Source organism: Elgaria multicarinata, chromosome 13, assembly GCF_023053635.1.
Source record: "Elgaria multicarinata webbii isolate HBS135686 ecotype San Diego chromosome 13, rElgMul1.1.pri, whole genome shotgun sequence".
NCBI classification, from domain to species: domain Eukaryota; kingdom Metazoa; phylum Chordata; class Lepidosauria; order Squamata; family Anguidae; genus Elgaria; species Elgaria multicarinata.
This window is the reverse complement of record NC_086183.1, coordinates 32,880,865-32,908,122: the sequence shown is the minus strand read 5'-3', so window position 1 is coordinate 32,908,122 and position 27,258 is coordinate 32,880,865. Positions and strand designations below refer to the sequence as shown.

Here is a 27,258-nt window from a genome sequence, read left to right as displayed (position 1 = left end):
ATGGAATTAAAAATAAAACTGTCATTATCCTACTGCCTTTATACAAATCTATGGTGTACAGTTCTGGTCCCCACCCCTAAAAAAGGATATTATAGAGCTAGAAGAAGTGCAGAAAAGGGCAACTAAAATGATTAAGGGGCTGGAGCATCTCCCCTAGGAGGGCCAGGATCTCTTCTCGATCCTCCCAGAGTGCAGGACACGGAATAAAGGGATCAAGTTACAGGAAGCCAGATTCCAGCTGGACATCAGGAAAAACATCCTGACTGTTAGAGCAGTACGACAATGGAATCAGTTGCCTGGTGAGGTTGTGGGCTCTCCCACACTAGAAGCATTCAAGAGGCAGCTGGACAACCCTCTGTCAGGGATGCTTTAGGGTGGATTCCTGCATTGAGCAGGGGGTTGGACTCGATGGCCTTGTAGGCCCCTTCCAACTCTGCTATTCTATGAGTCTATGATCAGGAAAAACTTCCTGACTGTTAGAGCAGTACGACAATGGAACCAGTGACCTAGGGAGGTGGTGGGCTCTCCCACACTAGAGGCCTTCAAGAGGCAGCTGGACAACCACCTGTCAGGGATGCTTTAGGGTGGATTCCTGCATTGAGCAGGGGGTTGGACTCGATGGCCTTGTAGGCCCCTTCCAACTCTGCTATTCTATGAGTCTATGATCAGGAAAAACTTCCTGACTGTTAGAGCAGTACGACAATGGAACCAGTGACCTAGGGAGGTTGTGGGCTCTCCCACACTAGAGGCCTTCAAGAGGCAGCTGGACAACCCTCTGTCAGGGATGCTTTAGGGTGGATTCCTGCGTTGAGCAGGGGGCTGGACTAGATGGCCTTAGGAGGCCCCTTCCAACTCTGCAATTCTATGATCAAATGGGATTGTTCAGCTTGGAAAGAAGGAGGCTAAGGGGAGACCTGATAGCGGTGGACAAAATGACGCCTGGTGCGGAGGACGGGGGAGAGGGGTGCATCATCATCATCTTCTTCTTCTTCTTCTTCTTCTTCTTCTTCTTCTTCTTCTTCAGCCTTTCGTTTTTCCTCCGGGTTGTCTCTTTGCACCCGGCCCTTTGCCGCGACAAGCGGGCGGGGCAGGAAGGAAGGGAGGAAGGAAGGGGAGGAGCCACCTCCGCCCCGCCCCGCAGTTGTCACTTTCCCCCGACCCCTCCCTCCGGGCCCCGCCCCCCGCGCGCCCACGTGACTCGCGGTTCCGGAAGAGGATGGCGGCGGGTCGGCGCCTGGCGCGCTGCGCGGGGACGCGGCTCCCGCTCCGGCTGGTCCCGCTGCTGCTGCTCTCGGGGGCCGCGCTGGCGCCCGGGCCGGCTGGCGGAGCTCCGGCGGAGCCCGGACGATGGCGCCTCACGGCCGGCAACGTGAGTGTCGCCAGGAGGGGGGAGCTTGTCGCGACGGGCGGCGTCACGTGGGAGGGGGCGGGGCTTGTCGCGACAAGAGGGGCGCGGGGGAGGGGCTTGAGTTGTGTGGGGAGGGCCCTCTGTGGGTCAGTGCTGCCCTCCCCCCAGCCCTGGACAAGGGAGCCCCAAGACGAGAAAGTGGGGGAATAGGTCATTTTGGGGGAGAAAACAGCAATATTAATAGGATTAATTGAAAACAATATATCCAGGTTCACATATATGGGCATGTAAGTAGAATCATAGAATAGCAGAGTTGGAAGGGGCCTACAAGGCCATCGAGTCCAACCCCCTGCTCAATACAGGAATCCGCCCTAAAGCATCCCTATAGAAATGCACATTAAGTACTTAATGTGCATTACCCCAAGGCACTAAAAAGGCCGTGTTAGCCGTGAGCAAAACCCCCAAATCCGTATTGGTGTAATATCTCCATTAAGGGTCAACCAGAAGATCAATAATAAATAAATGTGCAAGCTTTTGGGAGCTCCCCATATCTTCATCAGTAACATCTTGCCTGCCTGATGAAGAGATCTGCAGATCTTGAAAGCTTGCCCATTTTTTGCCATCTTTTGATTGACCCCCTAATGGAGGCATTACACTGATATGGATCTTAAATGGTTTGGGATTCAGGTTACCTGCGGGATTGCCTTCTCCCATATAGTCCGCCCTGCACACTCAGGTCCTCTGGGGTGAACTTACTTTAGTCAGTTAAAACTAGGCTGACATCAGTTTCCCAGAGGACCTTTTCTTCTGTCGCCCCCAGATTGTGGAATGGCCTGCCGGAGGAGATTCGTAAAATTAACTCTCTGTGATTTTAAGGCAGCTTTAAAGACTAGCCTTTTCCGGCAGGCCTATCCAGATCAATGAAAAATCAAGAATTTTTAAGATGTATTGATTCCTGTTCTAATGTTGTTCCCCGCCTCGATCCAAAGGGAGAGGCGGGTAAGAAATAAATCTTATTATTATTAATCTGTGTAAAACCCCTCTCGCAAACAAAAAGCAACACACATCCTGCTCTCTCACACACTGGAGTGTGGCCAACCTTCGAAAGCAAGCATGGGGCCGTGCAGATTAGAGCTGGCTGAACCAGTCTGTGACTGCATAATAAACTTCGATGGCTCAAGATAAGAGCAGGTGTAATTCTCAGGGGCTGGGGTGGGGTATGAGGTGTCTGCCAGCGAGTCTCCTGCAGACGACCCAGATGTGGGGATTACCAGCATGTGAAGCTGCATCGCTTTTGCCAGTCTTGCTCCAGACCAGCACGTGAAAGATACTTGAAGCAAGGCTAGCGGGAGTGGTTCAGTTCCCCAACACATATATATATTTATTAATCCCCATGTTCTGGTCACCTGCAGGAGTCTCAGACTTGGCCTCCACTCCATGGGGGTCGTTGCATGCACTTTTCCCACGTCTGTGTAAGGTTGCAGTAATTGCCGTTCATTCCCATGGAGCAGGCAAAACATTGCACTGTGGCAGTGACGTCAAAACCCTGCCTCCCCAACGCTGGGTGTCTCGGGCGACACAGAGAAAGGTCCAGGGGTGCCACATCTTCTTTGCACAGAGATCCTTGTGTTGTTGAACCAGACCCTGGAGGGCCCTGTTTTAATTCCCTCACTACAAGTGAATGGACCCCAGTTGTTCTGATGGGGAAAAGTAGTGCCGTTCTTGGGAGAGCTGTTGTGGTCAGGGGGGTACCTGCTTTCTGCTCCTGATGCGGGATGGCCTATGGCCAAAGGCTTGATCGGTATATGCCCGTTTCCCATGTCCATATGCAGTGTGGTCCCAAAGTTTTAGTGTTGGCCACCTATATGGATGGTTTTAAAGGGGGATTCAACAAATTCGTGGAAGATAAAGTTATCAGCGGCTACTAGTCGTAATAGCGTTATATTATCTCCAGCTTGAGAGGCGGTATGGCTCTGAATGCCAGTTGCTGGGGAACATGGGCTTTTGCACTCAGGTGATGCTTGTGAGCTTCGCAGCAGGGCATCTGGATGGCCTCTGTGGGGACAGAATGCTGGGCTAGAGAGGCCTTTGAGCCTGATCCAGTGGAGCCCTTGCGTGTTTTTTGAACCAGACTCCCTGCTCATCCTCTTAACCACAACAGTGGCCATGCTAAAAGAAGCTGCCCATTCAATGATGGAGGCGGAATGGCCACGCTATACGACAGGGAGCAGATAGAATGTTATTGGGCAGAAGAAGAAGCATAAAATTGCTTTCTGGGGAGGAGACTTGGGTATTCCTAAGCGTAGCTGTCTTAGTCTGCTAAAACAGCAGAGATCTTCGAGTAGAGATTTATTTCGAATCCTTTTGTGGGCAGTTGTTAGGGATTGTTGTGTTGTAGGTGGGAGAGGAGCCTATTAAAAGGGACGTGGGAGAGTCATTAGAGGAGAGGAGAGAAAAATTGGCCTCCTGTGTCTGAGTGTTACAGGGAAGGCCGTCCCATAGAAGGCAGAGAAAGGCCGTATAAAACGATAGGAATATGGAGGGAGGGAGGGAGAAAGAAAGGGTACCAAAGATCGCCTCTCTGTTGGGTTGTTTTCAGGATGTGAACGTCTGCTTCTGCAGCTCATGACGTTGGGGATTTTTGCCTCTCTTTATAAGTAAATGCAAGTTGTTTGAGCGTAGTGGAACGAGTTTGATCAAGAAATCAGACGCCCAGGGCTTAGCAGGAGGCAGCAGCAAGACAGAAAACTCTTTCTCTTGCCACGCTGCCCTGGGTAATGCCTACATCTGCTGCCCACGTGGACGGGGCCGGCTGTGCAGTTCAGTGCTTTCACTGGAGGTATCGCCCCACCCTCGCCCCACCCACCTGGTTCCAGCTAAGGGGATCCATAACCTCCCTACCAATGCATTTCCTAGTACTGTCTTTTCCCTCTGCTATTGTGAATCAGTGTTGCATCTGTTGTTTTGGGCCTTCTAAGGCCGTTGTGTTCCCTGGCTGGGAGGGGGCAGGAAGTCTTTTGCAGCAGCTGCTCCTGCCAGTGCCAGCCAGCCAGCAAGAGGATGGCATGGTGGAATTGTCATCCTCTTGTGAAGGGGAACTCGGCCCTTCCAGGTGGTGTGCCTCACTTCGCCTGCGAATTACACGAAAAACCAGTTAAATACTTGCAGCGAGTAAGCAAAGGGAAAGGGCTTGTGTAAGAGAGGGGACTGACCCAAATGCTTTGATCAAACGCCGGCTTTCTCTGGCATCAACATTTGAGCTGTAGTAACCGCCTTCCTAAGCAAGCTGTAGTAGCCCCTTTCCTGACACTTGTTGCCTTCCAGGTTCTGGGCCAAGAGGGTTTGTTCTGTAGGTTCTTAAGCGTCTGCCTCCGCTTGCCAGTTTGGGGCCAGGTGTTCCTATAACGGAATACACCCCCATGCAAGATAAGGGCTATCTTGAGGTGTGAGTCTTCTTTATTGTTCTCGGGGTTTACAAAGCTATAAAACAATAAAAAACGATGGAACTTTGCCCTCGGGTTAGTATTTGTTAACGCTGGAAAATAGCAGGTTGCATGGCTAACTTGGACCGCCGATAAAGGCCATCTCTGTTGGTAGCAAGTCAGGCCTACTGAACATGATTCAATTTGAGGGCAACAGAAGCCGTTTTCATAGGTAGCAGCGCCTGTTTTCCCCCGGAGTGCCGCGGGAGACGGAAGACCAGTGATGTAGGACTAAACCACAAGTGTAAAGTTCAGTTTACCTGGAGGGGTTCAAAACAAATTGTGGCAGAGGGGTTTTTGCAGTAGGTAGTTCTGCCGTTGCGCCTGCCTGTCTCTCGATGTATGGCCTCAGTTGTAACGCTCGCTCCTGTTGGAAACTGTGCCCATTGGAACATGCTGCCTAGAACGCGAGGACTGCTTTGGTCTCGCTCCTCCGCACCTCCTTCGCCCCAGGAGTTGTGTTAAGGTTAAAACTTTCCACTCGAAGCCACTCCGCCCAGGCCTCAGGGTATTTGCTTTCATGACTCAGGAGCGAGGAGAGAATTCTTCCATGGTGGCCTGAGATGGTTTGTTTTTGGAGGAATTGGCCCAAACGCTGGGCCGCGTGGGACTCTCAACACCCCTTTTGCTATCCTTCCTTTTCAGAACCAAAAGGACAACTTGTTTTTCTTGCCCAAGACGATGTTTAAGGGGACCAGGATTTTCCTCAAATGTAAGTGCGGTGAAGGGGCGCGTGCAAACGGCACGCCTTCCCCAACATGCTCACATGCAGAGATGTTGCCCTGCCCCTCCCCACATTCCCAGCTGGTATGGCTAGAGATGTCAAATTTCCGGAAATTTGGAAGCCATGGGGGAAAAACGGTTTTTTTCCCCGGGGGGGGGGGAGGGTTTCAGAGACAAACGGAAATTTTCAGGAAAATTGAAATAATGCAATATTAGCACTTTTTACAGATTGAAAGTCACTTTGTGACTTTAGGAACATAAAATGTAATTCCAAGTTGGTTTGGCATAAAATTATTACATTTGGTATAATAAAAGTACAGCGTAATCAAACTATTATTACAAATTGAATTTGCTTTTTTATTTTTATTTTTTTGGTAACAAATGGAGCTACAAGCTCCTGAACTGTTAGGAATGCCTGAACTGTAAGGAGCCCCTTTGGTTCTGCCAGTTTATGAGGAGCAGGCAAAAAATCAATTTAAAAAAACAGAAGAAACCACCACCGTTAGTAACAAAGAAAATTATTTATGTCTCCGCTAGTCCTCCAGTGTCAAGACATAAAGCCCCCATTCCCATAAAAAGAACTGAGAAAAAGGGGGAAACCAAGGTTCAATGAATATACATAAAATTTAATCGGACTCATTTTCTGACTTAAATCCATCACTATCAGTTTCAGTCCCTGCTTCAGTGGCAGTGCTGCCCCCTAGAGGCAGAAATGCATCCTGCTCTTGCATGTGAGAGTTGTAGTCTCAATTTGCAACCCAGGACTTGCTTGTCCTCGGTGCACAGGAATTGTGATAATCTGATACTGTACATAGTTTTTAGAAGTCATTTGGAGAAGTAAATATCTGAACACCTTGTCTTAAACATTTTATTCATCATGCTAAAATAAAACATGCCATAATCCATTTTTTCTTCATTTTTTCCCAATTTTTCGGGAAAACCCCCCAAAAGGCCTTCCGGGGAAAATGGGAGAAAACTGTTTCTCCCCCCCCCCCCCCTGGATTTTTTCAGGTTTTTTCCAGCCCTTCTCATCTCTAGGTATGGCCAGTGGGATGATGGGAGTTGTAGTCCAAGGCAGTTGGAGGGCACCAGTTTGGAGGTGGCTGGGTGAGTCCAGTTTCAGCGCAGAGCTTGGGGCAGCGTGGGCCTCTAGCTGGCCTCCTGGAGTCTTGGGCTAACCGTGTTTTCTTTGGCAGTTCCGCTGGACACCTGCAGCCCGGAGGCGCCCCTCAGCATCACCTGGTACCTTCGCAGCTTCCACTGTCACAACGAAGTCTACGTAAATGTGAGCAGCTGGGGTGGGGTGGGGGCGATTCTGGAAGCCCCTGTGGGATGCCAGGGGTGGGGACAGGAGGGCCGCGCCTGCCACACAGGGGAAACTGAACCCCTTCCTGGCGAACGGCCTGCTTGGCACTCCGTGCGCCAGGCCCCGGTCATCATCCTCTCTCCTCGCAGAGAAACGAAAGCCTGGCCTATCTGAAGAGTCGGGAGAACGAAGACAGGGGCGGCCTGCACGTTTGGCACAGCGCCCAGACCCCGTGCGGCCATCTCCACGAGGTGGGAAATCCAAAATGGCGGCCGGGTGTGGCGATGATGAGGGAGAAGGCTGGCCCAGTTGATGGGGGGCCTCAGCTGGGTTGGGGAGGAGGGAACCTTTTGTGTAGAGATCTGGGTCAGGAAGAAGGAGCCCCATGCCGCGAGGGTTTGGGGGAGCAGGGCTGGGCAAGCGGGCTCAAAGGTGGGAGGCATGGGAGCAAAAGGTGATGTTGTCTCATTCCTAACGGGGAGAAGGCAATCCGTGGAAGAGGCTGGGTAGGTGGGTGGGAGACTTCGTTTATTTAGAGCAGCCTTCCTCAACCTGGGGCGCTCCAGATGTGTTGGACTGCATCTCCCAGAATGCATTCTGGGAGATGCAGTCCAACACATCTGGAGCGCCCCAGGTTGAGGAAGGCTGATTTAGAGCATTTCTATCCTGCTCCTCCGCTGAAAAGGAGGAGCTCACAGTAAAATGAGACAGTGCCTGCCCACAGGCTTACAATCTAAAAAGGCACGACACGCAAGGAAAAAGGGAAGAGGAGGGATGAGGGGGGGAATGTAGTCATCTTTCAGCAGGACTGGTAGAATGGTCCAGCTTCCACCCCCGTCTCTCCATGTTCCCTGCTGAAACGGCCTTACAAAGCCACAGAATGAGTGGGGGGGGGGGAGGATTTGGGCCCCACTGTATTTGGTGTGTGCGCACGCACATGCATGTCGGGGGGGTTCTAGTTGGACTAACGTAGAGAAGAAAACCGGCCCTCCAAATGTGGTTGGACAACAGCACTCATCACCCCTGACTTGTGGCCTTCTAAAGCTGATGGGAGTTGGAGTCCCAACAACATCTGTCAGGCCACAGGTTCCCCCCCCCCGAAGCTAGGTGGAAGCTGGGGATCCCCCCTGGAGCCTGGGGCAGGGGGGAGCACGGCTACTCTTTTGACCAAGGAGTGGGTGGGGGCAAGGAGCCCGTCTAGGACGTGTCCATTGGGCCAATTTGGAGACAAAGGTTATCTCCAAGTGTATACTGTGGAGGGCAGGTTTATTAAAAGTGTAGGAACGGCAAAGCAAACTGAGTGGGGGGTGGGGAGGCAAAGCGCCCCCACCCCAAACGTGACCATCTCTTCCCCCTTCTGTTTCAGCTGCAAATCTCGACACTCCCAGCGCCCCGAAGGCTGAAGCAAGAGCAGCACGTCACCAGTTCGGTCCGTCGGAATGCTGGGGACTGGGGGAGGGGCGGGGAAGGGGGGTGGGGGTGGGGTTGGCTTGGGTGGCCCATGGACCTGTGGGGGAGCAGGTGGGCAGTGGAGGCTGGTGGCTCCGATGTCGGTGGGGCGGAGAATCCGCTCTCAGACTTGAAAAGGCCAGCGTGACCCAGTGCAGGTGGGACTCAGAACGGGCCCCGTCACCTGTTAGACGTACCCTTCCTTAAGTCCTGCCCTGTATTTGCAAGGGGGCGGTGTGGCGCTCTAGGGTCTCGCTGGGGCGGTGCCGTCGGCCTCACTAGACCTACAGCTCTACCCTTGTCCCCGAACGGTGGTGGTTTTCTGAGTTGCTGTGTGGTTTCTTCGTACCGTGTTCCGCTTCCCATAAAGTCTGTGGTTGGGCAGAGGAAGGGCGCCTGATTTTCTTTTCACCAGTAAAACGTTGGTTAAGCGATACGTGCAGCCGTTGCCTCTTCCCGGGGTGGGGTGGGGGGAGAGGGAGGGGTTGCCCCATGAGTGTGTGGCTGCTGTGGGAATGTGGGAGTGGGGGCTGTCTCCTTCCTCCCCAGACATTGCCAACGTCTCTGTTTCCCCATCAGCCCCCGGCGGGCAAGAAGAAAAGGGACGTCTCCAAACCGTCGGATGCCAAGAAAGGCGAGACGGACAAAGTGATGGCCAGCAAGCAGGGGACAAAAGAGGGGCTGAAGCCCAAGGACCTCCCTGCGGAGAAGCCGCCTCCCCCAGCGGATGGGAAAGCAGCGGGGCAGGCCGAGACGAAACCCAAGGCCGGGGAGAACGAGAACCAGGTGGGTGGTTAGTCACTATGGAACTCACTGCCACAAGATGTAGTGACGGCCACCCATTTGGATGGCTTTAAAAGGGGGTTAAATGAATTCCTGGAGGCGAAGGCTCTCCATGGCTACTAGCCCTGAGGGTTGTGTGCTATCTCCAGTATCAGAAGCAGTACGCCTGTGTGCACCAGTTGCTGGGGAGCATGGGTGGGAGGGTGCTGTTGCACCATGTCCTGCTTGTGGGTCCCTGGCTGATGGCTGGTTGGCCCCTGTGCGAACAGATTGCTGGACTAGATGGACCCTTGGTCTGATCCAGCAGGGCTCTTCTGATGTTCTTAAGAACAGCCAGCCCAGCCCGGCCACTCTGCCTTTAGTCTCCTAGCTGAGTCTCCACGGATCGCTCATGGGATGCCAGTGCGTCGACGCCTGCTAAAGGCGGAGGCCCCGGTGGGACGTCTGTGCCAAGCCGTGGGACCCTTCGACATGCATCGCTTGAATGTCCACCTTCTCTTAACGTCAGCCGGCTTTTCTCCGAGCTTGCCTGGCTGGCTTGTGCCGCGTGGGTTTAGCAACCTTTTCCTCGGCATCCGGGGGGCTGAATCAGACCAGGGCAGCGTCTTCACTACTGCTTTATAACTGTTTATAACAGTAGTGACAGCTGTTGGGGCCCAGGACACACTCCGGAGACCCTTTTCAAACCGTTTTCATGCCGTTATAGCCTGCTTGGTGTAGATTTGGCCCAGGAATCCATCTACGAGTTCTGGTCACCACACCTCAAAAATGATATTGTAAAGTTAGAGAAGATCCAGAAAAGGGCAGACAGACTGACCAGGGGAATCTCCGTGAGAGAAAGTTACACAGAGGAGGCTCTTTTAAAAAAGGTTGAGTGGTGGGAAATTCAGGACAGATCAAAGGAAGCACTTCTTCACACAGTGATGGGATTTGCTACCACAAGACGTGGTGATGGGCACCATTTTGGATGGCTTTAAAAGGGGCTTTGGATAAATTCCTGGAGGCAAAGGCTATTGGCGGCTACTAATCATGACAGCTATATATTGGCTGCGTTCACACATAATGCTAAACCCTGATTTATGTTCACCATGGCTTGGGGGTTCTTTTAAACCCATCATTGTCACTTGAGGCTCAGGTGACCTCAGTGGCACGGAGTGCCTTCTACAAACTCCGGTTGGTGGCCCAGCTACGCCGCTATCTAGACAGGGATAACATGGCTTCAGTTGTCCATGCTCTGGTAACCTCCAAGTTAGATTACTGCAATGCGCTCTACGTAGGGCTGCCTTTGAAGACGGTTCGGAAGCTGCAGCTCGTGCAAAATGCAGCGGCCAGATTGATTTTGGGAACCAGAAGGTTCGACCATATAACACCTGCTCTGGTCCGCTTGCACTGGCTGCCTGTATGTTTCCGAGCCCAATTCAAGTTGCTGGTTTTAACCTATAAAGCCTTACACGGCTTGGGACCACAATACCTGACGGAACGCCTCTCCCGACGTGAATATACCCGGTCACTATGTTCAACATCTAAGGTCCTCCTCCGGGTGCCTACTCCGAGAGCGGCTTGGAGTGTGGCAACGAGGGACAGGGCCTTTTCGGTGGTGGCCCCCAGACTCTGGAACGATCTCCCTGACGAGGCTCGCCTGGCGCCAACGCTGCTATCCTTCCGGCGCCAGGTTAAGACTTTCCTCTTTGCCCAGGCATATGGCGGCACATCCTAATTACCCACATGTTTAGTTTTTAATCGGTTTTTAATGCTTTATGTGTGTATGTTCTATGTTTTAGAGTTTTAAATTTTGTATACTTGTTTTTACCTCAATTTTAGAATTTCTGTAAACCGCCCAGAGAGCCCTGGCTATGGGAGCAGGATCTAAGTGCAATAAATAAATAAATAAATAAATAAATTGCTTTGTCCAGACACGCAAACAAACCGTGGGCTGTTTTCCCTGTTTCTGGTTTGTTCCTCACCCATTTTGCCAGCCTTCAGAGCAGTTTTGTTTTCAGGCTGCTCTTGCCGGGTGCTTCTGTTTCAGGGCAGACCAGCAGCACAGACAAGCCAGGGATAAGCCACAGGTTCTGGGTTCAGACATCCCAACAAGCCAAACGTCATAAGCCAACAAAAAACCAAGGCTTCTATTTGTGATGGGTTAACAAACCATGATTGGTTGGGAGGATGGGTTCAGACACGCTGCCGTATCATGTGAACAGACCCAGTGGTAAGCCAGGTTTCAACAAACTGCACCATGGCTTGGCATTACATGCAAACCAGGCCATTATCACCAGTATCAGATTGCTGGGCTAGACAGGGCCTCGGTCTGATTCAGCACTGCTCTTGTTACGTTCTTAGCCCAGAGTTGATTAGCCTTGGCTCACCAAGTTTTCAGGCACAGGCCTTTCCCAGCCATACCTAGAGATGCCAGGTTGTCATGATTTTGAGGCGGCACTGCAGATTCTTGGCTCACCTAGAATGTCTTTGGCTTTCAACCTAGGATTCCGTGGTAGCCGAAACCTGGGACGACGGGCCGTACGTCTTCATACTCAGCATCAACACCTCGTCTCCCAGCTGGACGCTCTTTAGTGAGTGAAATGTAGATGTGTCCTGGGGCAAAGAAAGGGCTGTTCTCACCAGGGCTGGCCAGAGGCACCTTCTGTTGGTACGCCAGGCAGTGGGAGCTGCTGGCTCCAGTGCCAGTGGCTCAGTGAATCCGCTCCGGGTTTCCGTCAGAACTTAAAAGGAGCATACGTTACATTTTTATTATGCGATCGCAGACCCAATAGAAACAATACATTAATTGTTAATAGAAACAATCATTAATTTAAAACCATAAAATCACAGTCATTTGTTCATTATACGAACAGGCTAAAAGAGTCATTTAAAACATACACAAATTTAAAATATATAGGCATAGTTAGAACACCTGGTACAAAAGATAAGCAACAGCAGCATGGGATAGAAGTTACAATTAAGATGAAGTCGATTTGCAAGACGTTTGTATGGAGAAGAGGAACTTAGCCACTAAGTCTGTTGTTAACTTGTTTGTACCTGCCAGAAAATATTCCAAATACTGTTTGGGTGTCCTTCCAGGGCAGCCTTCCTCAACCTGGGGCGCTCCAGATGTGTTGGACTACAACTCCCAGAATGCCCCAGCCAGCTGGCTGGGGCATTCTGGGAGATGCAGTCCAACACATCTGGAGCGCCCCAGGTTGAGGAAGGCTGTTCCAGGGCATTTTCTCATAAGAAGGCCAAGAAATCTATTTCTCTCCTCCCTGTGGAAGCGACATTCGAAAAAAACATGGTCCTTTGAGTTCTGGCAGAAATCCGGAGCGGATTCACTGCTTCACTGGCGTAGGAGCCAGCAGCCTCCACTGACGATAAGAGATGGGGTGTTTATCTTCCAAAAACCAACTCCTCCCCCACCCCACCCCAAAATACATCATGTTTCAATAGTTCCTCCCAAATATGGCTCCGTTCTTTGTGTGGGTCACTGAGAAGAAGACACGGAAGCCCTTCTAGGCTCATCTCTTGTCTTTGAAGAATGGGTGTCAGAGCACGGATGCCTCATTCTTCCTTTGCTTCCCTGTTTTCACTTTAGGACATTTGAGATTGGGGAGTGTAAGGCAGAGCGAATCCTTCAGGCCAGCCCCCTCAGAGAGGACTTGCCCTCCTCTCTGCTCTGAGTCTTCTGTTCCCTTCCTTGCTTGCAGAATATTTCTGCGAGAGAAATATTCAGCAAAGAGCAAAACGTTCCCTGCCACTTTCTTTCAAGGCTTTCTCAGTTTGGGCTGGGATCTTGTTTTCTTCTCTAAGTAAAAGCTGAGGGCTTTAATGTTCTCAACTAGGGCTTTGATGTGTCTGTATCCTGCTGATCTGAAATTGAGAGCAGCTAACCTGACCCATTGGAGAACATAAACATCAAAGTCAATCAAATGTCACAATTAAAACTTGCGTAATGACAAACTCAGAACTGCGTCAATAAAGGCGCGATGCAATGCGTGTTTAGGCAGAAAAAAGCCCGACACGCCCCGGCATTTCCTAGCCAGCAGGGCTTTTTTCTGTTAAAACGTGCAGCAGTTTGCACCCCAAAACAGTTGAAATTAAAAGGCAGGAACCACCCAGTAGTCAAAAGCTGACACAGGTGGGAATTAAATGCCGATCTAAATACTGGAAGAGAAATCACGGGATTGTGTTTCTGTGGGGGGGCAGGGTGGATTTTTGTTGTTTGTTTGTTTAATCTTGGATATCTGGGGCTGCAATCTTGTGCATGTTTTCTTGAGTATTGCATCCAGCTCTGGGCACCACACTTCAAGAAGGATGCAGACAAGCTGGAGCGTGTCCAGAGGAGGGCAACCAGGGTGATCAGGGGTCTGGAAACAAAGCTCTATGAGGAGAGACTGAAAGAACTGGGCCTGTTTAGCCTGGAGAAGAGAAGGCTGAGGGGAGACATGGTAGCACTCTTCAAACGCTTGAAAGGTTGTCCCACAGAGGAGGGCCAGGATCTCTTCTTGATTCTTCCAGAGTGCAGGATGTGGAATAACAGGCTCAAGTGACAGGAAGCCAGATTCCAGCTGGACATCAGGAAAAACTTCCTGACTGTTAGAGCAGTATGACAATGGAACCAATGACATAGGGAGGTGGTGGGTTCTCCCACACTTGAGGCATTCAAGAGGCAGCTGGACAACCCTCTGTCAGGGATGCTTTAGGGTGGATTCCTGCACTGAGCGGGAGGTTGGACTTGATGGCCTTATAGGCCCCTTCCAACTCTACTATTCTAGGATTCTATGATAGCAAATCCCATTAAACTTGGTGAGACATACCTAGGAGTAAACCTAGCTTGGGTGGGCTGTGACAACCATGGGGAGGATTGGGGCGGGGGGGGGGGGGCGTGTTCCCAGGTGTAGGATGGCCATCTTTGTGCCTTGCAGCTTCTTCTCCAGAACCACCAGTCACTCAGTAACCTTTTCATTCATGTGTCTCCTTTCCTGTTGCAACATACAGTTGACGTGCAGATGAAACATCCTCATTACCAGTACATCTCTGCCTCGGAATGGCCTCTGATGGTGGTGAGTTGGGGGCCGTCGTTGATTTATCCCCCCCCCCCCCCCCCGTGAGTGTGGCTGAAACTCTACAACAGTTGTGAAAAAAGTGGGGGAAAGTACCACAAAAAGGCTATAGGAAAAAGAGGCAACCAGCTCTGGTGCAAAGAAATGTCAAAAAGGTTTCTATATTTTTCTATACGAAACATAAAAACGTTCTAAAAACTTTAAACCAAACTTGTACAACGCTCAGCGTTTCGGATCTTGTGGATCCTTCGTCAGGAGCTGTACAACGAAATGAATTACTTTTCTACGTAATTATACCCTATTTCTTCGATTCTAAGACGCACTTTTTCCCCCATATAAACATCTCTAAAAATGGGGTGCGTCTTAGAATCGCAGGTGCGTCTTAGGGTTTTTTTTTCTGTTGGTGGTACTGAAATTAGTGTGCGTCTTACAAGCAAAGAAATACGGTACATTTGAAACCTTATAGAACAGTTTGACTGCTGACGGAGACAGAATGAACACAACTGCAATCTTGTAAAAAAATATCTATACGGTTTCGAATGTATAATTACTTAGAAAAGTAATTCGTTCCGTTGTACAGCTGCTGACGAAGAATCCACAAGGTCTGAAACGTTGAGTGTTGTACAAGTTAGGTTAAAAGTTTTTAGAACGTTTTTATGTTTCGTATAGAAAAATAAAGAAACCTTTTTGACATGAAACTCCACGACAGCCTTCTCCAACCAGGTACTCTCCAGATGTGTTGGTCCAACACATCTGGAGAGCTCCAAGTTGGGGGAGGCTGCTCTCAAATGCTGTGTACGGGTGGCCCAAGGACAGCTGTGTCGGGAGACGTGGTTGCTTGTCTCTCCCAGGTGGTCTCTGTTTCCCTACTTGCCCCCTCCCCACTGTCTTCAGCTATGGGGCAGTATATAAATACATAATAATGCTCCCAGACTGTGGAATGGCCTGCCGGAGGAGATTCGTCAACTAGACAGTCTTTTAGAATTTAAAAAAGCAATAAAGACTGATCTCTTCTGGCAGGCCTACCCAGTGGAATTTTAGGACGTTTTAAGGATGTTTTAAAGATGTTTTAATCACGTATGGAATGGCCTGCCGGAGGAGATTCGTCAACTAGACAGTCTTTTAGAATTTAAAAAAGCAATAAAGACTGATCTCTTCTGGCAGGCCTACCCAGTGGAATTTTAGGACGTTTTAAGGATGTTTTAAAGATGTTTTAATCACGTATGGTATGTTTTTAATCAGTTTTTAATGTGTATTTTATATCATGTTTTTAAACTGTTTGTATACGTTGAATGGTTTTAATTTTTGTGAACCGCCCAGGGAGCTTGGGCTGTTGGGCGGTATAAAAATGCAATAAATAATAGCAATAATAATAAATCCTCTGACCTCGGCCCTCTCCTTCCTCCCCTCTCCTCCTGCCTTGCAGTTCTATATGGTGATGTGTATCGTCTATGTGCTCTACGGGGTGCTGTGGCTGTCCCTCCTGGCCTGCTACTGGCGAGACATCCTGCGTATCCAGTTCTGGATCGGCGGCGTCATCCTCTTGGGCATGCTGGAGAAGGCCGTCTTCTACGCCGAGTTCCAGAGCATCCAGAGCCAAGGAGTGTCAGGTAAGTAGTGCTCATGGGGCGCCCCTCTGCCAAGCGGTGCAGCCTGGCTGGTGGTGACTTGCTTTGCAAAATGAATCCTGGTTGGGTTGGCTGGCTGGGTCTCTCCAGTGTGATGTGGTGTAGCGTACTGGTTAAAAACCCACAATGGAAATAGGATGGCACCACAAACGGAGGGTGGGGAAATATGTGTTATATCAGTGGTTCCCAAAAATTTTCTTGGTTCCACAAACAGTGCCCCTTACCTGCTGCAGGCTTGCCGAGGGAGGGAGGGAAAAGAGAGCGAACGCTTCTGTTTTGCAGCCAGCGTGGCGGGGCACACCCAGCAGGGTATGTCTCTTCATTCGCGTTTTGGTGCTTTTGAAACATTTCAATTCACCGTTAAAAGGACTCTTCTTAAACGGTCTTAATACATGTGTGGATTCTTCCCCTATATGGGTTGTGGGACCAAACTACTTTCTCCCATAAAAACATCCCTGGGGTTTAAGACCTTCTGGAGAGGCGCTTCTTGGAAAAGACCACCTTGAGCGCCCCCCTGCCGTCCCCTTGCCTCTTAACGCCCCCCTATGCAATCCCACCATCCCCATGGGGGCGGTACCACCCACTTTGGGAACCACTGTGTTATATTAAATATACGGGGCCAGGCCTTGTCAGTGGTGGCTCCCAGTGCAGGCTGGTGGCTTCACGGTCAGTGGCACGGTATCTCCACTTGGTTTCAGTAAGAACCAATCAGAACCCTAAAGGAGTTATCCAGGGGTGGAGCTTTAGAGTCCCGTCTGGTTCTGACTGAAACCCGGAGCGGATTCACTGTCCCACTGACATCGGAGCCACCAGCCCCCACTGTTGGCACTCCCACCTGTAGAATGCTCTTCCCAGAGAGTCTCACCTGGCAGCTATATTATGGTCTTTTCAGCACCAGGTGAAGACCTTTTTTTATTCTCCAACCATTTTAAGAACTGTTTCTAAAGCCTTTAGTATTTCATTTTGTTGCTGGCTTTAATTTGTTTTTATGTACTGGTATCATTTGCGGCTGGTTTTATCTTGGTTTTGCTGTTGTTACGTTCGTATGTTATGCTTTTTTATATGTTGCATACTGCCCAGATAACTTGGGCTGTTGGGCGGTTTAAAAGTAGAGTAAATAACTAAAATAAATTATATATAGTGCCCCTGAGGAAGGATTTCCGAGATGTGTTGGTCTCACCAGTAAATCTTTTTTTCAACATCTGGAGTTTCCTCTCCACGCTTTTTTCTTCTTATTATTATTATTTATTTATTTATTTATTTAGCACCATCCGTGTACATGGTGCTGTACAGAGTAAAACAATAAAATAGCAAAACCCTGCCGCAGAGGCTTACATTCTAATAAAATCATAATAAAACAATAAGAAGGGGAAGAGAATGCACCAAACAGACACAGGGTAGAGTAAAACTAACAGTATAAAAGTCAGATCAAAATCAAGTTTTAAAAGCTTTAGAAAAAAGAAAAGTTTTTAGCTGAGTTTTAAAAGCTGCGATTGAACTTGTAGTTTGCAAATGTTCTGGAAGAGCGTCCCAGGCATAAGGGGCAGTGGAAGAAAATGGACGGAGCCGAGCAAGGGAAGGAGAGACCCTTGGGCAGGTGAGAAACATGGCATCAGAGGAGCGAAGAGCACGAGTGGGGCAATAGTGTGAGATGAGAGAGGAAAGATAGGAAGGAGCTGGACTGTGAAAAGCCCTGTAGGTCAACAGAAGAAGTTTATATTGGACTCTGAGGTGAATTGGAAGCCATTGAAAAGAATTTCAGAAGTGGAGCAACATGGTCAGAGCGGCGAACCAAGAAGATGATCTTAGCAGCAGAGTGGTGAACAGAAACCAACGGACTGATGTGAGACGAAGGAAGGCCAGTGAGAAGAAGGTTGCAGTAGTCCAACCGAGAAATAACCAATGCATGAACAAGAGTCTTGGCAGAAGAGACAGACAAAAATGATTGAATCCTGGCAATATTATACAGGAAAAAAACGACAGGATTTAGCTACTGCCTCAATATGAGGAATAAAGGAGAGCGAGGAGTCAAATATAAAGCCAAGACTACGAGCTTCCTTGACCGGAGTAAGTGTAACATCGTTGACAGTAAGAGAGAATGAGAGATGAGGAGAAGGTTTAGGAGGAAAAACGAGCAATTCAGTCTTTGCCATATGAAGTTTCAAACGACGATGAAGCAACCAAGCTGAGATATCTGAAAGACATGCTGAGATACGATCATGAACATCAGGAGAATGAGTTGGTTGACCAAAAAGTTTACAATGGCCAGACGCTGAAACAGCGTGATCCAGCAAAGCCCTAGTACCCAGACAAGCAAACTGACGGTGCTTTCATGACCTGCTCCTGCAGCACCTGAGGTGCCTTATCTAGCCGACAACATTAGTATAGAAAGGATATTAAAATCCCTCAGAAGCAACCAACAGAGTAGAACACATATTTTTATTTGCATCAGCCACAAGCCATTGCAAGAGCAACCGGCAGGACTAAGAAGAGCGCGTTGGATGGGTCTGGCCGGTGGTCCAGCTAGCCAGCACCCACAGCGGCCATCCAGAGGCCTCTGAGAAGTCGTAGAATCATAGAATAGCAGTTGGAAGGGGCCCACAAGGCCATCGAGTCCAACCCCCTGCTCAATGCAGGAATCCACCCTAAAGCATCCCTGACAGATGGTTGTCCAGCTGCCTCTTGAAGGCCTCTAGTGTGGGAGAGGCCACAACCTCCCTAGGTAACTGATTCCATTGTCGCACTGTTCTAACAGTCAGGAAGTTTTTCCTGATGTCCAGCTGGAATCTGGCTTCCTTTAACTTGAGCCTGTTATTCCGTGTGCTGCACTCTGGGAGGATCGAGAAGAGATCCTGGCCCTCCTCTGTGTGACAACCTTTGAAGTATTTGAAGAGTACTTTCATGGTCAAAGCAGTTCTCCTCCCAAAGTGGGCTTTGCTATATCAGGTGTTCACAGAAACACTTCCTTGGGGGGTCTCCTTCTGTTACTTTGGGGCCACAGCAGGAAAGGTTCTGCCCTGACTTGCAGGTGTCCAAACATGTTGGTGGGATGTGGAGTAGGAGCCCTTCCTTAGCAAGGTTATGGTGGTTAGCAGGAGGGAGAAGGGTGCTCCAAGTGATGGAGGTCTTCAAACAGTATATCATGTTTTTATACTGTTTGTTTTATACTTTGAACGGTTTTAGTTTTTGTGAACCGCTCAGAGAGCTTCGGCTGTTGGGCGGTATAAGAATGCAATAAATTTGAGGGTTTGAGGGTGAGGATTTTAATGGAACTGTCTTAATGTGGGTTGGGTGTTTTAATGGAATTGTTTTATATGTTATTGTAAAGCGCCTCAATGCCAGAAATGGTGAGGTGGTGCTATAAAAATGCTTTAAATAATAAAATAATAAAAATAATAATATTTATTTTTTGCATTTCTATACTGCCCAATAGCCGGAGCTCTCTGGGCGGTTCACAAAAATTAAAACCATCCAAAGTATAAAACAAACAGTATAAAACCATAATATAAAATACAATATAAAAGCTCAACCAGATCAAAACAACAGCAATGCAAAATTACAAATTTAAAAGACCCAAGTTAAAATTTATTTATAGACTGTTAAAATGCTGGGAGAAAAGAAAGGTCTTCACCTGAAATCATCACCATCATCATCCATGTCGAACTTTATGATTTAAAATGTTTATATGCCGCCCTTCGTTTTCAAATCGCAGGCAGCATACAAAATGTGTTAAAAGAACAATTAAAATGAAAGATAAAGACAGGAATAACAAGAAAGAGAAGCAGAGTATTAAAATCAGCAAATGCCTGGGAATACAGATGTGTTTTCAAGAGGTTTTTCAAAGCCACTGTCCTGAATTGGACCGGTCCCCTATTTGGAGACCAATGCAGCTCTTTGTATATGATCCCAGTCTGGTGTGATGCTTAGAGTATTGAACTGAGACTCGAGAGACCCAGGTTCTAGCCTCTACTCGCCCGTGAAACTCTCTGGGTGACCTTGGGCCAGTCGCCTACCTCACAGGGTTGTCATGAGCATAAAATGGAGGGAAGCGGAGCCATTGTGGTGTAGTGGCTAAGGTGTTGGGCTGGGAGTCAGGAGATCTGGGTTCTAGCCCCCCACTCGGCCATGGAAACCCACTGGGTGACTTTGGGCCAGCCACAGACTCTCAGCCCAGCCTACCTCGCAGGGTTGTTGTTGTGAGGATAAGATGGAGAGGAGGAGGATTATGTATGCCGCTGTGGGTTCTTTGCAGGAAAAAAGGCGGGATATAAATGTAATAAATAAAATATATGTCTTCCTTGCAAGAGGAGAAAAGGCAACGATACAGATGTCATGATAAAAGAAGAAATCCCACCTCTCCACATCTGTTAGGAGGCGAGCAGCACCATCCCAGCGGAAGCTCTCCCCAGCCTGCCCCCGCCGTGCGCCTCCTCTGCCAGTGACGCCTTCTCTCCTCTTTCCTTTCCAGTTCAAGGGGCGGTGATCTTCGCCGAGGTCCTGTGTGCCGTGAAACGGATGTTGGCCCGGGTGCTGGTCATCATCGCTAGCTTGGGATACGGCATTGTCAAGTGAGTGTAAGGGCGCAAGAAAACGGAGCTAACCTTAACCAATCACTGAACAGTTGATAACAAAGGAGTTAAGGAAATAAATAATCAATCAATCAATATAATGTAATATGTAGTGTAATTATCAAAATTAACACTAAATATAATTTTCAAAGAGCATTTTTTTTTATACGCATTCAATAAAAAATAATACAATAAGAACCGTGCTTAGTCATCACAGCCCCTTTCTAAACAACTCTTCAGAAGTACATAACAGCCTGGGTAAGTCTTATTTACTTTTATATTATTTAAATAATAAAAATTACAATTCCTGTTCCTGTATCTGAGGCAGTTACTATTGCTTTTTATGTATATTTTCGGCAAATTGGCCGTTGAAGAAGACACCTTGTCGAAACGCATTTGGCCTATGCAGATTGATGGTTTTTAAATTTTGTATGCTTTTTTAATGTTTACTGTTTTAACTTTTGTGAACCGCCCAGAGAGCTTCAGCTGTGGGGCGGGATATAAATGTAATAAATAAATAAAATACTGTGATTACTAAGCACGGTTTTTATTGTATTATTTTTATTGAATGTGTATAAAAGGTGCTCTTTGAAAATTAGATTTAGCGTTAATTTTGATAATTACACTATGTATTAAATTATATTTATTGATTGATTATTTATGTTCTTAACTGCTTTGTTATCATAGAATCATAGAATAGCAGAGTTGGAAGGGGCCTGCAAGGCCATCGAGTCCAACCCCCCCTGCTCAATGCAGGAATCCACCCTAAAGCATCCCTGACAGAGGGTTGTCCAGCTGCCTCTTGAAGGCCTCTAGTGTGGGAGAGCCCACCACCTCCCTAGGTAACTGATTCCACCGTCGCACTGCTCTAACAGTCAGGACGTTTTTCCTGATCATAGAATAGTAGAGTTGGAAGGGGCCTCTAAGGCCATCGAGTCCAACCCCCTGCTCAATGCAGGAATCCACCCTAAAGCATCCCTGACAGATGGTTGTCCAGCTGCCTCTTGAAGGCCTCTAGTGTGGGAGAGCCCACAACCTCCCTAGGTAACTGATTCCACCGTTGCACTGCTCTAACAGTCAGGAAGTTTTTCCAACAAGTGAGCGTAATGGCCAGGGAACAGGGATGGGGTGGGGAGGTTGCATTGGGGGAGTGAGGACCACGGCGGAGTGGTGGAGGCACGTGGTTTGCATGCAGAAGACCTGACCACCAGTCTTGTTTTCACAGTTTCTGCGCTTGTTCCCCCATCCTAAAAAGTTGGAATTTATATATTTGTTACGTTTATATACCGCCCCTTAGCCGAAGCTCTCCGGGCAGTTTACAAAGATTAAAAGACTGAACATTTAAAAAATCAATATACAAAACTTAAAACCATAAAAACAGCTAACATTTAAAACAAGTTTTAAACTCTCAGCCAGGCCATAGATTGCTCTGGAGTCAGATGAAACTCAACATATGCTGTTAAATGCCTGGGAGCAAAGAAAAGTCTTGACCTGGCACCGAAAAGGTAACAGTGTTGGTGCCAGGCGGGCCTCGTCGGGGAGATGGTTCCATAATTGGGGGGCCACCACTGAGAAGGCCCTCTCCTAAGGCTGAGTGACTGACAGTCAGAGTTTAGAACAGTGCTGTTATTTTGGCCCCTCCTCTCTTGTGTTTGCCCCGCCCCCACTCCTGGAAGCTTCTCTGCAACGGCAGGCGGCCCTCGGGCGGAAAGCGCTTCGACACCCCTGAGCCAGAGCGATTTTCTCTGCGATAGGCCTGCTGCTGCTGCTGCTGCTGCTTGACTGAGTTCTGCTTCTTCCCGACAGGCCGCGGCTGGGGGCTCTCTTGAACCGCGTCGTGGGTGTCGGGCTGATGTACCTTGTCTTCTCCATCATCGAGGGCGTCCTGAGGGTGAAGCCGGTAAGGGGGCAACGCTGCCGGGGCAGGGACGGGACCGTGTGTGCACCTTTGTGTGCGCCTCTGGGCAATTGAACCTTGGACCGGCGATCTCAGCCTCTGATTGTCCCTCCAGCCCGAGGAGAAAACTAACGAAGTCGCCCTCTTCTGCGAAATTTTCCTGGCTTTTGTGGATTCCTGCATCGTCTGGTGGATATCCTTTCCTAGGGACTTGTGGCGGCATCTGCGTGTGGCCCCTTCTACACCGTACGGGTGTAGAAGGAGGAGGGGGCGATCCCACACTTTCCTCCTTCCGGGATCGTGTCCAAACGGCCAGTGTGATGCCCGGGATGGGAGGAGGGATGCCGCGTGAGTCGCGGTGGCCATTTTTTAAAAAAGGTATAGGAGCTGGAGCTCACTCGCGCTCCAGCAAAAGGTAAGCGGGGGGGGGGGAGCCCCAATCCTGCTCCCCCCCCAATTCCTCCCGGCCCGGCTCCTTCCCTCTACTGAGCCCTGCTACTTGCAGGGAGGAGGGAAGAAGCCGGGACGTGCGCCCACACTTCCTGCACTCTCAGGATGATCCTGAGACTGCGGGAAGAATCCGGTTTTCCCAGGGATTATTTATATCTGGGAAAACCCGTGCTCATCCCCCCCCCCCCCCCGCCCCCGGGAGTCCTTGTGCATCAGTTGGACACACAGGGACTCGGCCGTGACCAGCCCGGATTTTCAGGCTGGCGTAGAAACGGCCTGTGTTAGCTCTGCACCCTTTTCTTCATCTCTTCTTCGTCTAGCAGAGGGGCAGCGTGAGAGAGGAAGTTGTGGTTTTACGTGGGGACGCGGAGTAGGCAGGGCTTCGTCCTCTCAAAACGGGTCTAGTAGCCCACGGGAAGGCCTACTTGCCCAGTTGCCCACACGCAACTGTGTTTAAAAATGGTGGGCAGCCATCTTGGTCCACCAGAACAAATCCGGGATCCACCGTGGGGTGACGGCTTCGTTGGGGCCGACGTAGAAAGACGCAAAGCAGGGAGTGAGCGTTGGGGGTGTGTCTCCTCTTGAGGCTGTAGAGCGGAGAGAGAGAAAAGGGCTGCGTGTCGACGGAGAAGTCCGGGCATCTGTGGCCTGCCCCAGCCTTGGAATGGGATTGCAGGAGGCGGTTTGCAAACTCAATTGAAACGGCCTCGGCTGGGCGCAGAGCGGATTTCTGGTTGCGCTGAGAGCTGCTGTAACGATAGCAGCAATATGGCGATTCCTCCAACCCACCCAAAAGCAGAGAAGCCTGTGGTTATGCAGATCTGTTTCCAGCAGTGGTTGGAACATACCCGAGCCCTTTGTGCATCAGAGAGCGAAAGGAATTCTTGTGCTTGTATTAGCACAACCATAAGGGTGGAGGGGGTGGGGGTAAACTCTAGGTAAAGAGTCAATGGATGCCAACTTTAGGTAGTATTGCCTAAGGGTTGGAGAGTGCTTTTTTTACACACACACACACACACACACACAGATAACTTTAATCTTTAGGTAGTGGAAGACCATCTTCCCATTTCAGAATCCCTCTCCTGGACAGCTAAATCTGTTACTTTCCCCCAAATCACCTGCATTCTAGCTAGCCACGTGGGTCCTATGTGTGTCGCATGTTGACGGCCCTGAAGGCCATAATGAACCCTTCCATTCCTCAATCTCACAGTCACTTCTCTGCGTAGTCCCCTGGAAGCAGTACCCGCTCGCCCTAGGCGACTCCCTATTTATAAGCCTGTACTGAGCTGCAAAGGAATCGAGCTTCCCTGCCTGCACTGTGCCTTCCCCTTCTTTCCGCCTCTCCTTTTCGTCACCTCTTTCTTCTTCTCTCTTTCTCTCGTTTTTTTTTTATCCCAGGCACAAGATGACTTGGTGCTGCTGGCTGCTATTCCCCTGGCTATGCTTGATTCTGCTCTCTGCTGGTGGATATCCTCTTTGCCTGGTGGGCTAGTCTTGCCTGGTGGATTCCTTGCCTGGTCTTCCTCCTCCTGCTCCTCCTCCTCCTGCTCCTCCTCCCACTTCCCAGACAGTTCTTGGACCTTTTTGATGTGATCAGCACCCACCCATTCCTTGGGCCGTTGACCTGCTTGGCCATGAAGACGCGGATTTGCCTTCTCTGCGCAGAACTCGGAAAGGGAAGTGGAGGCGGCGTGGGAGGGGAGAGGGGGGTCCCTAGACTTGGGCCGAAAGGCCTCTCTCCCAGGAGTCAGAAGGCGGCCTAGCGTGGGAGGATGGGGTGTGGGCTTTGGCTGGAGGACTTGGGGGTGGATGGAGGGGGAGGGTTGGAGCAAGGCCTCCTGGGTTTTACCCCAAAATCGGGAGTGGAGAAGGAAAACCATTACAAGATTGTGGTAGCAGAGCAGTGCTGCTTGAGGTCAGGAGCGGCATTGCATCTGGTCTCAGGGTCCTGTGGGTTCTTGACCTTAAGTTTAAGAACATCAGAAGAGCCCTGATGCTGGATCAGACCAAGGGTCCGTCTAGTCCAGCACTCTGTTCACACAGTGGCTGATCAGCTGTTGGCCAGGGACCAACAAAGCAGGACATGGTGCAACAGCACCCTCCTACCCATGTTCCCCAGCAACTGGTGCACACAGGCTTACTGCCTCGGATACTGGAGACAGCACACAACCCTCAGTGCTAGTAGCCCTTGACAGCCTTCTCCTCCAGGAATTTATCCAACCCCCTTTTGAAGCCATCTAAATTGGTGGCCATCACCACATCTTGTGGCAGTGACTTCCATAGTTTCACCATGCTCTGTGTGAGGAAGTCCTTCCTTTGATCTGTCCTGAATCTCCCACCACTCAGCTTCATGGGATATGACCCCCATTGGGTTCTTCTATTTTGAGAGAGGGAGAAAAGTGTCTCCCGGTCTACATCATGCTCAATTTTGTACTCCTCTGTCATGTCTCCCCGGGCTGAAGCGGGCTTGACGCTAGCAAACGTCTTCACATAGTCATGAATGTGAGCACACCACGGTTTGAAGAAAGATGAGCGTCCCCTGGGCAGTGTGTGTAGACAGCCAGTGATGTCCACCAACAAGAAGCCCTTTCATGGAGAAGTTAGACAAATTCACAGAGGAAAACCCTGTCAGTGGCTGCTAGTCAAAGGTGGTGACGGCCCCCAATTTGGATAACTTTAAAAGGGGGGTTGATGAATTCCTGGAGGAGTTCATAAATGGCTACGAGTCCTGATGGTTCTGTGCTACCTCTAGTATCCGAGGCAGTAAGCCTGTGTGCACCAGTTGCTGAGGAACATGGGTGGGAAGGTACTGTTGCACCATGTCCTGCTTTGTTGGTCCCTGGTCAACATCTGGTTGGCCACTGTGTGAACAGAGTGCTGGACTAGACGGTAAGGATGTGCTCCGCTTCTCCTCGAACCGGAGAAGCAGGAGCGGAGCGGGGGGCTTCGCCTACCCTGAAGGCGGAGGCGAAGAGGATTGGGGGGCCGGCGGAGCGTTGCGGAGCGGATCGAGGTCAAGGCGGATCCTTCGCCTCGATCCGGAGCTCCGCAAGAAAGGTAAGTGGGGTTTACCGGGCCCTGCCGCTGTCGCTGTCGCCCATGTGGCGATAGCGGCAGGGCCCGGTAAACCCCCCCCTCCCTCCTCTCCCTTACCTGCGTCCGTCCGCGGTCCCTCAGCTTCTTCAGTTGAGCCCGCGGCTCAACCAGGAAGTCTAGGCCGCGGCCCAGACTTCCTGGCTGAAGTGCGGGCTCAATTGAAGAAGCCGAGGGACCGCGGACGGACACAGATAAGGCCCCCCTCCCCCTTGGTCTCTGCAGGTAAGGGAGAGGAGGGAGGGGGGCCTTACCTGGCGCCACTCCCCTCCACTGCGGAGCTCCAGTTCGGAGCCGGAGCTCCATGGCAAAAAGGAGCGGACTATGGGCGGAGCGGAGCGGAGCGGAGCACACCCCTACTAGATGGACCCTTGGTGTGATCAAGCATCAGGGCTCTTCTTGTGTTCTTACGTTCTTGTGTGTGACCTCCGACGTCAGAGGCGCCCTGCTGCTCAATACCAATTCCCGGGAAACAGGAGTGCGAATTCCGCTTGCACTCATGTCCTGCGGTGGACTTCTCATTGGGGCAAGCGTTTGGCTCCTGTGAAATTGGAATATCGCACTAGAGAAGCCTTTGGTCTGATCCAGCAGGGCTCCTCTGACGTTCTTATGAAAATCAGCCTGATTCAAGCTGGTTTGGACGTTGCAGGCATGAAGGCCTTGGCCGGGATCTTACCCATGGAGGCTGGTGGCGCTGATGTCTGTGGGGCAGTGAATCCGCTCCACAGAACTCTAAAGGAGAGCTCCTTTAGAGTTTTGACCGGTTATGACTGAAACCCGGAGTGGATCCATGCCCACGCCGACATTGGAGTCACCAGCCTCCGCTGTATCTTACCCCCTGCAGTGATGGAAGTGTCCTATTTCAGCGGCAGGCAGGAGGGTATGAAACGTTCTCCTCCGGGAGGAGGCTCTGCCCTCTCCCACCCACCCACTCCACCCGCTGCCCGCCCGCACACAGTGCTCTCTTCCTTAACGAGCGACACATCCTCATTAGCCTGGTGCAAACCATGAAGCTGCTGAAGCTGCGTCGGAACCTGGTGAAACTCTCGCTCTACCGCCACTTCACCAACACCCTCATCTTCGCTGTCATCGGTGAGGCCCGGCTTGGCTGCATCCGGGAGCAGGAAGTGGGGAAGGAGCAGAGGGCCTCCACTTCCTGTGACCCGTTGTGTTTTTAAATACTGTGTCTGTGTTCAGTTTGTCAAAATCCTGTGAATTATCTGGTGCCACCCCTGGGTGCTGGAGGGCCTTTGGGCAAGACGCCTCAGTGGGGAGGGCCGCCCAGCTTAATCTTCCAAAGAGATTCCGGCAACTGGTCTCCCTTGTTGGCCGCTGCTGGAACAGAGTGCTGGCCTAGATGGACCCATGGTCTGATCCAGCAGGGCACTCCTTATGTTCATAGAGTTGGAAGGAAGCGAGCTGTCGGAGAAGGATTCGTGTCACAACCCAGCCAGGAAACCTGAATGCTCTTCAA

The 27,258-nt window shown here is 50.2% G+C and overlaps 1 protein-coding gene across 2 annotated transcripts in view; it reads left to right on the top strand.

Moving 5' to 3' along the window:
* The first annotated feature begins 1,207 nt into the window (after positions 1 to 1,207).
* LOC134408169 (transmembrane protein 87A-like) overlaps positions 1,208 to 27,258 on the top strand; it is a 36,877-nt gene continuing 10,826 nt past the window's right edge. Inside the window, exons 1-13 of one of the 2 annotated variants that reach the window (XM_063140318.1) lie at positions 1,208 to 1,369; positions 5,476 to 5,542; positions 6,750 to 6,838; positions 7,009 to 7,110; positions 8,226 to 8,288; positions 8,888 to 9,094; positions 11,577 to 11,664; positions 14,084 to 14,148; positions 15,575 to 15,758; positions 20,245 to 20,344; positions 22,151 to 22,244; positions 24,090 to 24,160; positions 26,770 to 26,876. In XM_063140318.1, coding sequence (XP_062996388.1) covers positions 1,217 to 1,369; positions 5,476 to 5,542; positions 6,750 to 6,838; positions 7,009 to 7,110; positions 8,226 to 8,288; positions 8,888 to 9,094; positions 11,577 to 11,664; positions 14,084 to 14,148; positions 15,575 to 15,758; positions 20,245 to 20,344; positions 22,151 to 22,244; positions 24,090 to 24,160; positions 26,770 to 26,876 — 1,390 coding nt within the window. In that variant the 5' untranslated portion in view covers positions 1,208 to 1,216. Of the gene's footprint in view, positions 1,370 to 5,475; positions 5,543 to 6,749; positions 6,839 to 7,008; positions 7,111 to 8,225; positions 8,289 to 8,887; positions 9,095 to 11,576; positions 11,665 to 14,083; positions 14,149 to 15,574; positions 15,759 to 20,244; positions 20,345 to 22,150; positions 22,245 to 22,356; positions 22,437 to 24,089; positions 24,161 to 26,769; positions 26,877 to 27,258 lie in introns of both variants that reach the window. The other variant, XM_063140317.1, reaches the window with a different exon arrangement.